Consider the following 14,641-nt stretch of genomic DNA (forward strand, 5'->3'; position numbering starts at 1 on the left):
GACAGTTCTGCACATAAATTCTAATTATTGCCAATTAGTGTCAATAATTGCTTGTTGTGACAATTATCGGTTCTGATTGGGTTGCTAAGTAATTAAGCTACATGTGTAAATCCAGAATATGACTGGATTCAGTAAATGGTGCCCAAATTTGCACTAAGCGATGTTCTATGAAGGGCACTTAACCCAGTGCACCTTTATAGAATAGCGCTTAGAGTGGATTCCTGCATCTGACTTTGGGTGCGAGGACTAACTGAAGCTTGGCATAAATCCTGGAGTACAAGTTGGGTGCATAAACCCAGTATTCTGTAACACTGTTTCTAAATATTTGGAATGCCGCTGACCTGTCCATCCCACGGCCATGCTCCCTTTTGAGTTGTAAGTCAGACTCTTTGTGCTCCCAGCATTATAGAATAATGCATAGGCAGATGCACATGTAAATCCAAATTAGTGCCAATTAACTGCAATTAACCTCAGTAATTGGCTGTTACCACTCAACCGACTAATTAGTTTACACATGCATCTGGGCTCCATGCCCAAATTTGGGTGACTTATGTAGAATCTGGGAGATAATGCACTTGCAGAATGCAATCACATATCCCCAAATTCTATATATGGCACCTTAAGCCGTGCACGCTAATTTGACCATATGGCCAAATTGCGAACACAACTTAATTGATTAACAAGCCAATCATCACTGATAACTGGTACTTTAGCTAATTAGTGGCAATACTTGGCTTTAATTAGAATTTGCACCTACAACTTTCTAAGCGTATTCTATGATGTGTTGTACGTAAATTCTAATGCGCACAGTTAAAAAGGGGGCGTGCCATGGGCTAGAATAGGCGAGTTGTTGGCATTCAAAAAGCTATGTGCACTATTATGCAATACACCTGATCTATGCCTAACTTAGATGCAGGTATTTAGGCCTGGTTTTAGGTGGCCTAAATGGGTACACCTAAAGTTTAGTTGCAAGATTGGTATGTGAGCATATTCTATAAACTGTGCCTAAATTTAGGTGTAGTTTATAGAATCATACAACCGTATAGTTTTTCGTTGTCAATTTTTAAGGCATCATTTATAAAATTTGGACCATAGCTTATAGAATTGCCTTTTTAAGTGGGGCTATTTGCAATAGTTATACTTTATTCCACTTGCTATACCACCAGGCTTAAAAATAAGACCACAGTGGTTTACAACCCAATAAAATATTAAATAGGACCTTCAATCATGGTAGCATTTTTGTCATTCAACTGTACCTGAGCAAATCATATGAAGAACAATTTTATAACTGAGAGACCATATTGACATGCCACTTGTACACACAAGTGTACAGAATTCCAGAACTTTTGCAGCAAAGTGACTCAGCACTATTCTGTAAGGGCATATCTGAGTGGCATAGCATGTGAATGCAAGGCGGTGTTCATATGGGTGGAGCATGGAAGGGACATACGTAGTGCTGCTTCTTAGGTGCACACCTTACAGAATACTCTAGGTTGTGTGTGTCCCTGTCACATTTAGATACCCAATACATATTTGTTCTTGTTCTAGGTTGAGTATGTATTAATATGGTACTAAATATAATGTTTGCCTGCTAGATAGCGAGTTCTCTTATGTTATTGTAATTCGCTTTCCTATGTTGTTACCTTAATGTGAACTTAATACTAGATTCTGTGGTTTATATTTCACTTGATTGTTATTATTTTGTTTTTTTACTTATGGCATTTGTTTGTATTATTTTTATGTAATACAAGCTTACAAATGCAAATAATATATAAAAAAATAGATACCCACGGTTATACCAGGTCTATGGCTGGTTTAACTGCAGTTACATAAATTATAAGGTGCATCGATACCAGGCTATGCTAGTATTCTATAACAGAATCTGGGCAAAGTACCATGAGACTACCACTAGAGGTTGAGAAAGCCATTTTGAGGGTGGAGCAGGCATCAGCAGGAATGACTGAGCATTGTTCCTGCCCACAAGGCCACTAGACCACCACAATGTTAAGGTAGGCCTGTGGGGGTGTGTGAGGGGACTTCAGGAGGGGCTACTGCTCTTTGGGGGGAGACAGATTGAGGGAGGCCAATGCTTATTGAGGGGGGATCTGGAGGAAGAAAACAATGCTCTTGGGAGGGAGGGGAGACCATGCAGCTGTAGACTATTACCTGGAAGTTATCTGGGTACTGGCCAATATTCAGTGCCAGAACCTGGATAGCTCACCAGGCAAAGATAGGGCTACTTTTTATGCATTTCTATTTGCCCTATTAGCTATCTGAGCACTGGCACTGAATATTGCCGGGTCCTGGAAAAGTAATATCTCTGCCCAGACTGCCCCAGCACTACTTGGACAGTGCAGTGGAGGTCAGAGGGCATATTCAGTGGCACTATACAGGTAAATGTCGAATATCTCCTTAGGGTCTGGTCAGCATTAGTTAATCAAGTTGGATCTTCTCTTACCTGGTTAACTCACTTTTAATATCGATCCCATGGATTTTAAAATTGTTACCATAGGGGTTAAAGGGAAAATAAATTCTCTTGATCATTTGTGTTTCTTTCCATTTTGGTCTTTCAAAATTTCATTTTAGCATACACGACGTGCGACAGATGAAATAGAGGGGCATAATCGAACGGCGCCGGCCATCTTTGGGGCTGGCTCTGTGAGCGGGCGGAGCCAAGCATATTTTCGAAATATGCTTGGTGCCAGCCAAATCGCTCGCCAGATTTGGAACAGGATCGCCGGTGGATCGCTGGGTTTAGATGAGATGGCTGGCTCCGATTTTCAGCCATAATGGAAACCAGACCTGGCCATCTGAAACCCGGCGAAATGCAAGGCATTTGGCCATGGGAGGAGCCAGCATTTGTAGTGCACTGGCCCCCCTGACATGCCAGGACACCAACCGGGCACTCTAGGGGGCATTTAAAAAATCTTTAAAACAAACAATTAGCTTCCAGGTACATAGCACCCTTCCCTTCTGTGCTGAGCCCCCCAAATCTCCCCCAAACCCACTGCCCACAAGTCTACACCATTACCATAGCCCTAAGGGGTGAAGGGGGGCACTTATATGTAGGTACAGTGGGTTTTGGAATTTTTTGGAGGGCTCAACATTAACCACCACAAGTGTAACAGGTAGGAGGGGATGGGCCTGGGTCCACCTGCCTGAAGTGCAGTGCACCCACTAAAAACTGCTCCAGGGACCTGCATACTGCTGTCAGGGAGCTGGGTATGACATTTGAGGCTGGCATACAGGCTGACAAAAAATGTTTTAATTGTTTTTGTGTGTGTGTGGGAGGGGGTTGGTGACCACTGGGGGAGTAAGGGGAGGTGATCCCTGCTTCCCTCCAGTGGTCATCTGGTCAGTTGGGGCTCTTTTTGGGACTTGGTCCTAAAAATACATGGACCAAGACCAGCCGGCGAAATGCTCATTCGAGGCGGCCTTTTTTTTCATAATAAGGTGAAGCTGGCCATCTTGTAACCCTGCCCCGCCTTCGCTACCCTACCAACATGCCCCCTTGAAGGTTGGCCGGCGCCGCAACAAAAAAGCAATTGGGGCCGGCCAAAATCTGCTTTCGATAATACAGATTTGGCCGGGATTGAGAGATCGCTGGCGATCTCCCGATTTGTGTTGGAAGATCGCCGGCGATCCCTTTCGAAAATAAGCCTGATAGTATACATTACAATAAAACAAAAATGAATGGAGCAAAACTGCATGTCCCTAAATCCTCATTCAATAACAGAATTTTGGGAGGATACCATTGAATTATATTTGTAGACACTTTAGGGATAATTCTAAAAACAAGGATCTTTTTTTTAATAACATTTTATTGGTAGCTTATAAATGGCAATTATAAAATCAACAAACAAAACATAACATTAATCTGAACTATCTAGAATTAACAGTTGGAATCCAGTTTATAAAAGTTTGAAAATATCCCCATAAAATCCACCAAGTATTCCTCAGCACAAGTGTGAGTCCACCTTCCTCTCCTACAGATTTGAACCATCTCTAATCTCCCACCCATTAACTTACCTTCTCCAATTCAAACACTATCCTTGACCTACACATCTCACCTGCTTCTCTTTCTAATCTCCTTCACCCCCCCCCCCAACGTCTCCCACATCTGCCCTTCCCCACTGCCTCCTTCCATCAGCAGTAACATACCACACAACCTCAAACATCTTCCCCTCTCTCCCTCTACTAATAAAAAAATTATTATGCATGCCTATCCCTCTCCTCCTCACTACAACAGGCACACAACCCCCTGTTTCCATACTATGTGTAAAACAGTAAAATAAACACTACTGGAAAAATAGAGGTATGATGAAGAAGAAATGCATATGGATAAAATAGGACAATCCTGATAGAGGTGCTCTGTGTCGAAACCTTCTTTGTCGCCACCCGAGGACCATCTTGAGTCACAGTGGCACCCCCAATCAGGTCCATACATACTGTTGCATGGTGGGAAGCTGCACTCAGTGCCCTGTAATAGCAAAGCCTTCCTCCAATATTCACCACCCTTCACCCCACAATGGGTGCCAAGAAAATGCAAAAACTGCATATCACACTTGTCCTGCAGATTCAATAGCTACTACCCCATTCCAAGCCACAAAGCCTAAGAATATAAATAAAGATGCTATGAACAGCAGCAGGCAGGACCCAGTTAGTACTGGTGATACCAGGCTGAGAACGCAGAATCTGCTTCTGAATCAAAAATAAAGGTAACAAATACAATTTTTTTGTACTCTATAAATGATTATCCAAATGAAAAAGTCCCTAAAGATCACATGCCAGTCTTGCACCAGCCTCATTTTATTCTCTCTGCTTTGGGGCTGGACCATAAAGCCTGTTTATAATTTTTTTTTTACTGTCACCATGGTTTCTAAAAAGTTCACTTTACCATTGTAGAAGACTCAGAGTTTAAAGGGGTAGAAGAGAGTAAATTGTATTATCCAGTTATGAAGCTTTGAGCAAAAGGGCACCATTTCCCTACATCATACCTGAGACGAATAATCATTGAAGAGCATGATTTTGTCCCTGTCATATTCTAGGGAACCTATTTGGTGACAGACCCACATAAATCTCTCCTTGTCTGCCTAGTTCAGGAGTTTAGTGATGATTGACCATGGGTGCATCACCCGATCCCTCGGTGATCCTACTCTATGTTCTCTCTCACACACAAGCACAGCTTGTTCATCTAGCAGGCAGCCAGAGTTCAAAACTCTGTGTGAACTCAGAGTCCTTCACCTTTGCTGGGAGCCTGATGAGCCTAATATTATTCCTTCTGTTCCTATTTCCTGGATCTTCTAATCTCTCATCCATCTGTGCTCCATTCTATGCTGTGCAATCTGTGTCTCCAGCTCGCCCACCAGATCCTCATGTGTGCAATAATGGACTTCGCTTCATTGAGCCTCCGAGAGTGTGAATTGAAATTCTCCCACATCTTTTCAGGGTTGCAATTTGCACTCTCAAGCAGCTGAAAAAACCTTATACACTTCATGGGCAAATTTGCCAGTTAAGATTGCAGAAGCCTGATTTTTATTCACCTATTATCTTTGTTTCTGTGCTTTTATCACAGTCTTTTTGTGGTTTCTATTGGCATTTTTCCAAACACAGTCCTTCATCAAACCCCACAGCATCAGGGGACAGTTCAAACGAATAATTGGAGCACATCAGATTTAAAAGAAAGTTAGGGTTTAATGGGAGCTCTTCTATCTGCATGTGTTCAGCTTGGCAGCATACCAAAATTCCAAATAAGTTTCTGGGGTCCTTTAAGGTGCGCCAAAAAGTTGCCTGCGCTGGTGTAGACGCAAGTATTGGGTACGCGCAGTTCCATTTTCCAGCGCACCTGCAAAAAAGGCCTTTTTTAGCCAAAAATGGACGTGCAGCTAAGTGAAAATTGGCGCGCGTCCATTTTGGGCCTGAGACCTTACTGCCACCCATTCATTTAGCAGTAAGGCCTCACGTGTTAACCAGGCGGTAATAGCACATGTACAATGTCAATTACAGCCCAGTTAGTGTCACGCACTGGAAATTTTACAGCATGCTTAGTGGGCATGTGTAAAAAATGAAATTACCACCCGGGCCACGCAGTAGCTGGGCAGTAGTTCTGAATTGGCACACGTTAGGTGTGTATAGGTGCCTACGTGGCTTATTAAAAGTGCCCCTTTAACAAATAAACATTGAATATGTGCATAAATGATTAGAATACTGCCATATACATGTGTACAGATATGCATGTAAAATTTACAATCTGTGTAAGCACTATTCTGTAGTGTCCCCAATGAACCTAAAATCCATCCACCCAATATACAATGTGATTCAAGCAGGCAGGAGATGTTTCTGCCTGCTTAAATCGCTTGGAGCAGCCCAACCGCCGATATTCAACAGCACTTAACTAGGCAGTGACACAGAATATCAGCATTGACCACCCATGTAGAAAGTGGGCAGGTCAGAGGCAATGAAGAGGGTGATATTGGGGAGGATCAGGCAATTATGTGGGTGCCAGCAATATTCAGTGCTTGCATCTGCATAGCTAACCCAGCCAATTTAGGACAGCTCAAAAGCTGAATGTTGGCCGGCACCCAAATAATTAAAAAATAATTTTCTTGAGCTTTTCATGCCCCCTGAACAGCCCTCTCCTTCCATTCTCATCCCTTCAGCACCCAACGTTATGAATTCCCCTGGAATGTCCATACAACAACCCCCCCCCCCCCACACACACACACAGTCTCAATAGGTCCCCTGGCATACCTCAGATCCCTGGTGGTTCAGTGAGGGCAATGAGGGCAGGAGTGAACCCCACTTGCTCCTGTCCCTAGTGACAGCATCCTCAAAATGTTTGCTACAACCCCTAAAGTGCTGAAATAGGATTTGAACCTGGGTCCTCCCCTGGTAATCAGTTTTACTGCAGTAACCATTAGGCTACCTCAGACCTTTATGGAGGTCTCTTAAGAATGCCCATCATTTCTGAAGCTGTCATAGATCCTGGTATATCTTACCAGTTTCAGATTTGAGGTTGGAGAGAAACAGCAACTATTAGGGGATTAGGGAGGTGATTTCCTTTAATCCCTCCAGTGGACTGCTGACAACTAGGGTATTCCAGGCATCCACCACCCTTTCTGAGAAAAAAAGTATTTCCTCATGTTGCTTTTAAGCTTGTGTCCTTCATGATTGAAGGGAATTTGTAATTTCTAAGGATGCTATGACTTAGCTGGTTTCTCCTGGATTCTATATAGCGTGCCTACAGATCTGCACTGAAATTGGCATGGATTCTATAACAATGCACATAACGTAACCAGTTTAACAAGCTAATGAGCGCTGATAACAGCACTTAACACGCAATAATGAGCACAAATTGGCACTGATTATAATTTAGGTGCACAAGTCGTTAAGCGTATTCTTTAACGATATGCGCCAAACTTCTAATGCGTGCAGGCAAAAAGGGGCATGGCTTTGGGCAGGGAAATGGGCATTTTGTTGGCATTCTAAAATTTACGCGCCTAGTTATAGACTATGGCCCAGTGAGCCTAAATGTACACGCTGGGACTTACGCCATGTTTTTGTTGGTGTAAATAGATGCACTTAGGTTTAGATGCTGAAATATCAACTAAACATGTTCTATAATAGGCACCAATTACAGAATACACTTAGCACTGATTTCAGCACTGAGTTTTTTAGATGACACATATAGAATCTCCCCCTTAGCGGTGATTTTAGGTCTGCTAACCAGCTAAGTATGCAGATAAAGTTAGGACAGCAAAAATGTTTTTCTAACTTTAGATACAGAGTTAACTGGTGACTGGACTAAATATTGGTCAGTTTCTAGTTAACTTCCAGGTGAATGTAGAAACCCAGTGTCGCTCCAGCATTGAATATCCAGTTATTTTAGCCCACTGCATTAAACGTCTTACAAGCTGCTTTCCATCATGGACTGAATATCGGGACCTTTCTTTTATAACATATGCTTTATATTATTTCTGTATTTGTGGCCCATTTTGAACCTGATCTTGCGGATAGAAGCAGGATATAATTGCCTCTTTAAATTAAATTTAGTTTACACTTTTCTAGTTCTGGTTTAAGTTGGTACCTGAGGCAATAGAGCATCAGTGGAATTTGAACTCAAGCTTCCTTGTTCCCAGTCTACCCCTAATTTGGAACTTCATATCTTCCTGAAGGAACAATACTATTGTCTGGTAAATTTTCAAAGAGATTTAACTGGGCAAGATAGCCTTCTGCCTGGTTAAATCACTTCTGCCTGCCTAATCGCTGATATTCAGCTACACTTATCCGCTAAATATCAGCACTAATTGCCTCTTCACTATATTATTAATGCCTGGGCAGTCTGTGAGTGGAGATTGGGTGGAGTCTGGGCAGAGTAGACACTTAGCTAGTTAGTGGTAACATTCAGATTGCTAACCAGTTAGGTAAGCAGCTTAAAGTAAGAACAGCAAAAGGGCTGTTCTAAATTTAGCCACCAAGCTAACTGGGCCCTGGTCTGAATATTCGTTGGTGCTCGGTTAACCTCCAGGTAATGGCATCAGGGGTTTATTGTGTCCCTCCTCCTTCCAATTCAGATGCACCCTCTCACCCCCACCCCCCAAAGACAGGAAACTGATGAGGCCACCCTCATCCCCTTCCACCCCATCCCTACCCCTGTAGTCTCCCCCCTGGATCTAGGTTGGATGTTGATCTAGGGCAGTGTTGTCCAACCTTGGTCCTTGAGGTCCTCAACCGGTTGGGTTTTCGGGATTTCCCCAATGAATATGCATGAGATCTATTTGCATGCATTGCCTTCATTGTATCCTCACGCATATTCATTGGGGAAATCATGAAAACATGACCTGGTGAGAACAGAGGTTGCACACCCCTGGTCTAGGGGATCTTTTGGCTACTGTGACCTATAGTGACTATCTTGCAGTACTAACTAGTGCTACAAGGCTGCTACTCGAGGTCATGGTGGCCATTTGTAGACCAGAGTTATGATGTGCAGGAATGATTCAGCTTTGCCCTGCCTGTAGGACCACCTAGACCACCAGAGATATCCAAAGCAGGTTTAGAAGGACCTATGGGAGTAGTGAGGGTGGGGGCCTCATCGGGGTGGGAGGGATGGAATCTGGATCATGAGGAGGGAGCAGGGGACTTGGAGGTGGTGAGGGTACCTGTTTTTGCTTATGCGGTCTGGGCTGATATTCAGTTGGGGCCTGCATAAGCTCCGGCAGCCAGTACATGCAGGCATATCCTTGAATTTTCAATGCCGGTGCCCAGACTTGGTTCAGAATTGCATATCTGGACAAAATTCTGGCCTCGATGGTCAGCATTAAAAAATACTGAATACTGACCGGAGCATATATAATAAATGCACAAAGCCAGTTTAGATTTCAATGTCATCTTCTGACATTTATGTTGAAAAATAGCTGTCTTTTTTGCAATTTCTATAAGAACAGAACTGAAACTTGTTTACAGCTGCAATGTGAGTATCCTTGTCCATCCACTAGTTTCCTAATAGTTTCAAATATCTTGTGGAAAAAGTGAAATGGACTCTTTACATTCAAACCTGTTTTTCTCTAACGTATCGTTCATTTTATTACTAATATATGATATATCCTGTGCTTCCAGGGTGACCATGGCAACGATTTGTAATTGAATTGCTCACTAAATTATTGCACAAAACCCACCTGCCATTCTGACAGGCAGCCAGAAATGTTCTATGCTGCTGTTTCTGAAAAAGCTCAAGTTAAATTTATGTCATCAACACATTTTTTTAGGTAATCTTTGTTTTACTGTTGACTTCAGGGCCTCCTGAAGCAATAGTCTATATTTTAACACTGAAATTTACATTCAGAGACACAGTTCTTCTGACTTATTCCCTATATCTTCCATTTAATAATTTTAAAGATACATTTTTTCTTTCATGAATGTCTTTATTAAGCAATTTTGATGGTAAAATCCAACAATTTGGCTCATGTATATGTGTGGGGGAGGGAGGGGGAGGGTGTGTGAATTTAAGGTAATAGATCTATGTGGTTTAAAAATATCACACATTTGCATTTTATTTTAAAGGTACGATTTTAACTAAAATTGTTGATTTTTTAAAATAATGTTTTCAAATAGTTTTTCTTGATGTCTTTGTTTATATGCACTTTGCATCTCTTCTTAAAATACCATATTACAAACTGATATTTTTGTGATACTCTTTTTGTACTGGTAAATATTTTTTCTTGATTTTTTTCAAACATACTGTTTTTGAATTCTCTTTTTTTCCCTTTATTCTTCTCATTATGACCATCAGGAGCCAACACAAAGAGACAAGCTGATGATATAACCAATAATGATCGTGGGGAAGATGAAGGTATTTTTTTAATGCTCAGCACTGCTGCATGAATATTAATTTTTTTTTTTGTTTCATCGTGATTTTTTATCCTTCTTGAACAGCACTCTTCACTGTGCTTCTTGATTTTCTTCTAATTCGGAAGCCTTTCCCTTTTTTTGTAATCTACATTTGCATATAGATGACTGTAATTCTCTTATGTGATAAGTGAAAAGGTTATTGCTAAATATTTGTGAAGTGAACTGCATAATAAATATTATTTACAATTGAATATTGTCTATTTCTGCACAGGAAGAGCAGAGGAATTTTAAAAATGTTTGTTCTTTATTTTATTGATTCCTTTTTCATGCAACATGCATTTAGCATTATTGTTCATGTCTAGTTAGAGAAATGAACAATAGTTCATTTCATGTCTAGAGAAATCTCTATATTGTACCTGCTGTACATTTTTCTGATACTGTTCTCTGAAAATTATAGTGATTCCCCTTTTTCTTCCTTTTTACCACTGTTAGCTATGGGGTCCTTTCACCAAGCTGCATTAGCGGTGAGGGCCATTTTTGTTGTGACCTACAGCCCTTTTTATCGCAACGGGTAAAAAAAAAAAAGCAGAAAAGAGCCATGGCCATGTGGTAAGATTGCTCTTTGTAGTGTGCGGCGCTGTCTGATTACTGCTGGGTTAGCACCACGTAAAAATATACAGCCCTATTTTCCCCAGTGCTGGGAATGGCACGTGATGGGGCTGGAACTACCACCGGTGTTCACGGCCGGACTTACTGCCGCTTTTTAAAAGGTCCCCTATATGCTTTATTGAATAGTCTACCTGCCCCCCCCCCCGCCCCCCGCATACTAAGCTGCATAGCAATGCCAGCACAGCCCATGCAAAATGAATGGGCTGTGTCGGCATTAGCGCACAGCAGCCACTACCACGGCTTAGTAAACAGGAGGGCTAGTTTGCTGTTCTAAATACAAAAAAGGTTTGAAATATGATGGAATAAAAAGATCCTGCTGCCTATCTAGTCTGGTCATCCACACTTCTCAGCTCTACAATCCCTTCCTCTCCTTTAGAGATTCATTGCTCTTGTCTCATGCCTTCTTAAATGTAGATATTGTCCATGAATCCACCACCTCCACTGGGAGGCTGTTTCATCCATCCAGCATCCTTTCTGTAAAATATTATTTCATTAGATTTCTTTTGAGTTTATCCGTTTTACCGTCATGCCATGGCCCTTCATTCTAGACCCCTCCCTCTTTCTGTTAAAAGAGGCCCATCATCTGTGCGTCTACATTGGAGGTATTTAAATGTCTTAACTTACAGGCCTTTCCTCCACAGTATACATGTTTAGATCTTTAAGTTAGTCCTTATATGCCTTATGAGACTAGGGAACATATTATCAACCAGCTTATATCCTCCTTAAGATTTGGTCTCTGGAATTGTGCACTGTGCTTCAAATGAGGTCTCAAAAGAGATTTAACATAGGCTATATCACCTCCCTTTTCCTGTTAGCCATTCTTCTTCTGCAACCAAACATGCATCTGGCTCTTACTGTCATCTTATCTACCTGTGTTACCACAAAAAGTCTTCAGATATGATCACTTCCACATTCCACTTGAGCATAAAAATTCACTCCCAAACTGTACACTCCCTTGGGATTTTGCAGCTCTGCATTTCTAGCATAAAACCTTAGTTGTCAACTCTAGACCATTGCTTAAACTTCATTAGATTCCTTCTCATATTTATCACATCTTTCAGGATGTCTGCTTTGTTGTAGGTTTTGGTATCATCCACAAAAAGGTAAGCTTTCCCAGAAGCCCTTCCATAATGTCACCTGTGAAGGTTTGCTTCCTGAAGCTCATCATGGGTATAAAACCTCTTCTTGGCATGAACTATCATGCCACTGAACTAGTTTCTAACTCATTCTGCCACTTTAGGGTCCATACCAAAGACTCTCAGTTTATTTATCTGTCACCTATTCAAAACCATGTCAAAAGGTATTCCTGAGGGTCAAATACACTAGGGGTGTACAGGCAAAAATATTTTGTTTTGCTCAATTTCTTATTTTGCTTGCAGCTTTTCCTATTTTTTTTGTTTTTTTTAATTACCTTTTTGAAGTACTTTCTTTATGATTACTAGATAGCCAAACAATAAGAAATAAATAAATTGCTGTGGCAAAGTGCCCCAATTCCCCCCCCCCCCCGGCCGATCACACTCCCAGCCTCCCACAAAAGCCCCTGATCATCATTTGACCCACCTCCAATGTCCTCTGATCATCAGCTGACCTACTCCTTACCTCTTTCAATTCCCCCCCAAGTACGAACACCACCATTATTTTCTCATCCCCTTCCCGCTGAGTGTATCATTCCCTCCCCATTTCCATACCTTTCCCATACCTCCCATAACTCTCCTTGATCCCTGCCCTAGTTCTTAATCTGGGTCCCTGGTGCTTCAGGAGGAGCAGGAGTGATCCCTAGCCATTCCTGCACTTTGCTATATTGTGTTCAAAATGGAGCCATAGTGGTAATTATGTGCTACTGCCTCACTCTAGAGGGTAGGGTTAAATGGCCATTTTTCTCAATGGAGGAGAGTGAATAGTGGAGTTTCCACAAGGGTCTGTACAGGGGCCAGTGATATTTAACATATTTATAAATGATCTAGAAATTAGAATGACAAGTGAGGTGATTAAATTTGCAGATGACACAAAACTATTCAAAATTGTTAAACACATGCAGACTGTGAAAATTTGTAGGAAGACCTTAGGAAACTGGAAGACTGGGCGTCCAAATGGCAGTTGACATTTAATGTGGACAAATGAAAAGTGATGCTCATTGGGAAGAATAATCCAAATCATAGTTACCTGATGTGAGGGTCCACTTTAGGTGTCAGCACCCAAGCAAAAGATCTAGGTGTCATTGTAGACAATATGCTGAAATATTCTGCCCAGTGTGTGGCAGTGGCCAAGAAAGCAAGCATGATGCTAGTAACTATTAAGAAAGGGATGATAAGTAAGACAAAGAATATTATAATCACTTTGAGTATTGCATTCAATTTTGGTCGCCGTATCTCAGAAAAGATATAGTAGAATTAGAAAAAGGTTCTAAGAAGAGAGACCAAAATGATAGAGGGGATGGAACTGCTCCCATATTATTATTATTATTTATTGCATTTGTACCCCACATTATCCCACCTTTTTGCAGGCTCAATGTGGCTTACAGAGTGTTATAATGATATCGTCATTACATGATCTTAAATACAGTCGATAATAAGCTGAAGGTAGGTGAGGATTTAGATGTAAAGGTGTTAGGTAGGTTGAGTGAGAAGTGTTTCTTGAGGCATTTGGGTGGTATAAGAAGTGAATTGTTTCATTATGGATGTCTTTTGTAGGCCTTGTTGAAGAGATGTGTCTTCAAAGATTTGCGAAAGTTGGTTAAGTTGTCCATGGTTTTTAGGGCCATGGGTAGTGTGTTCCATATCTGTGTGCTCTTGAGGAAAGGCTAAAGGTGTTACGGCTCTTCAGCTTGGGAAGAGATGGTTGAGAGGGGATATGACTGAGGTCTACAAAATCCTGAGTGGTGTGGAGCATGTGGAGGTGAATCGTTATTTCACTTACTCAAAAAGTACGAAGACCAGGGGACATCCAATGAAATTGTATGGGAATAATTTTAAAACGAATAGGAGGAAATATTTTTTCACTCAAGCAATAGTTAAGATCTGGAGGGTGAGAGGAAGGGATTGTAGAGCTTAGTAGCTGGTGTGGAAAGACAGGCTGGATAGGCCATATAGGGCTAGATTCTATATATGGCTCCTAAAAAACTGGTAAATAAGACCAAGAATATTATAATGCCTCTGTACTGTTCCATGGTGCAACCTCGCCTTGAGTATTGCATCCAATTCTGGTCGCCGTATCTCAGAAAAGATTTAGTGGATTTAGAAAAGGTTCAAAGAAGAACAACCAAAATGATAAAGGGGAAGGAACTCCTCTCATATGAGGAAAGGCTAAAGAGGTTAGGACTCTTCAGCTTGGAAAATAAATGGCTGAGGGGAGATTTGATTGAGGTCTGCAGAATCCTGAGTAATGTAGAATGGATAAAAGTGAATAGATTTTTCACAGTTTCAAGAAGCATAAGGACCAGGGGATATTCAATGAAATTGCATGCAAATTTTTTTAAAACAAATAGGAGGAAATATTTCTTTCACTCAAAGAATAGTTAAGCTCTGGAACTCATTTCCAGAGAATGTGGTAACAGTGGTTAGCATATCTGGGCTTTAAAAAGGTTCGGACAAGTTCCTAGAGGAAAAGTCCATAGTCTGCTATTGAG

At 41.4% G+C, this 14,641-nt stretch overlaps 1 protein-coding gene across 1 annotated transcript in view; it reads left to right on the forward strand.

Annotated features, from left to right (window-relative positions):
- The window catches only part of NLGN4X (neuroligin 4 X-linked), a 316,551-nt gene that overhangs the window by 60,514 nt on the left and 241,396 nt on the right, over window positions 1-14,641 (forward strand). The window contains 1 exon segment of the mRNA XM_030199591.1: window positions 10,289-10,348. Within this exon segment, the coding sequence (XP_030055451.1) occupies window positions 10,289-10,348 (60 nt within the window).

The sequence above is a fragment of the Microcaecilia unicolor genome, chromosome 4 (genome assembly GCF_901765095.1).
Source record: "Microcaecilia unicolor chromosome 4, aMicUni1.1, whole genome shotgun sequence".
Taxonomy (NCBI): Eukaryota; Metazoa; Chordata; class Amphibia; order Gymnophiona; family Siphonopidae; genus Microcaecilia; species Microcaecilia unicolor.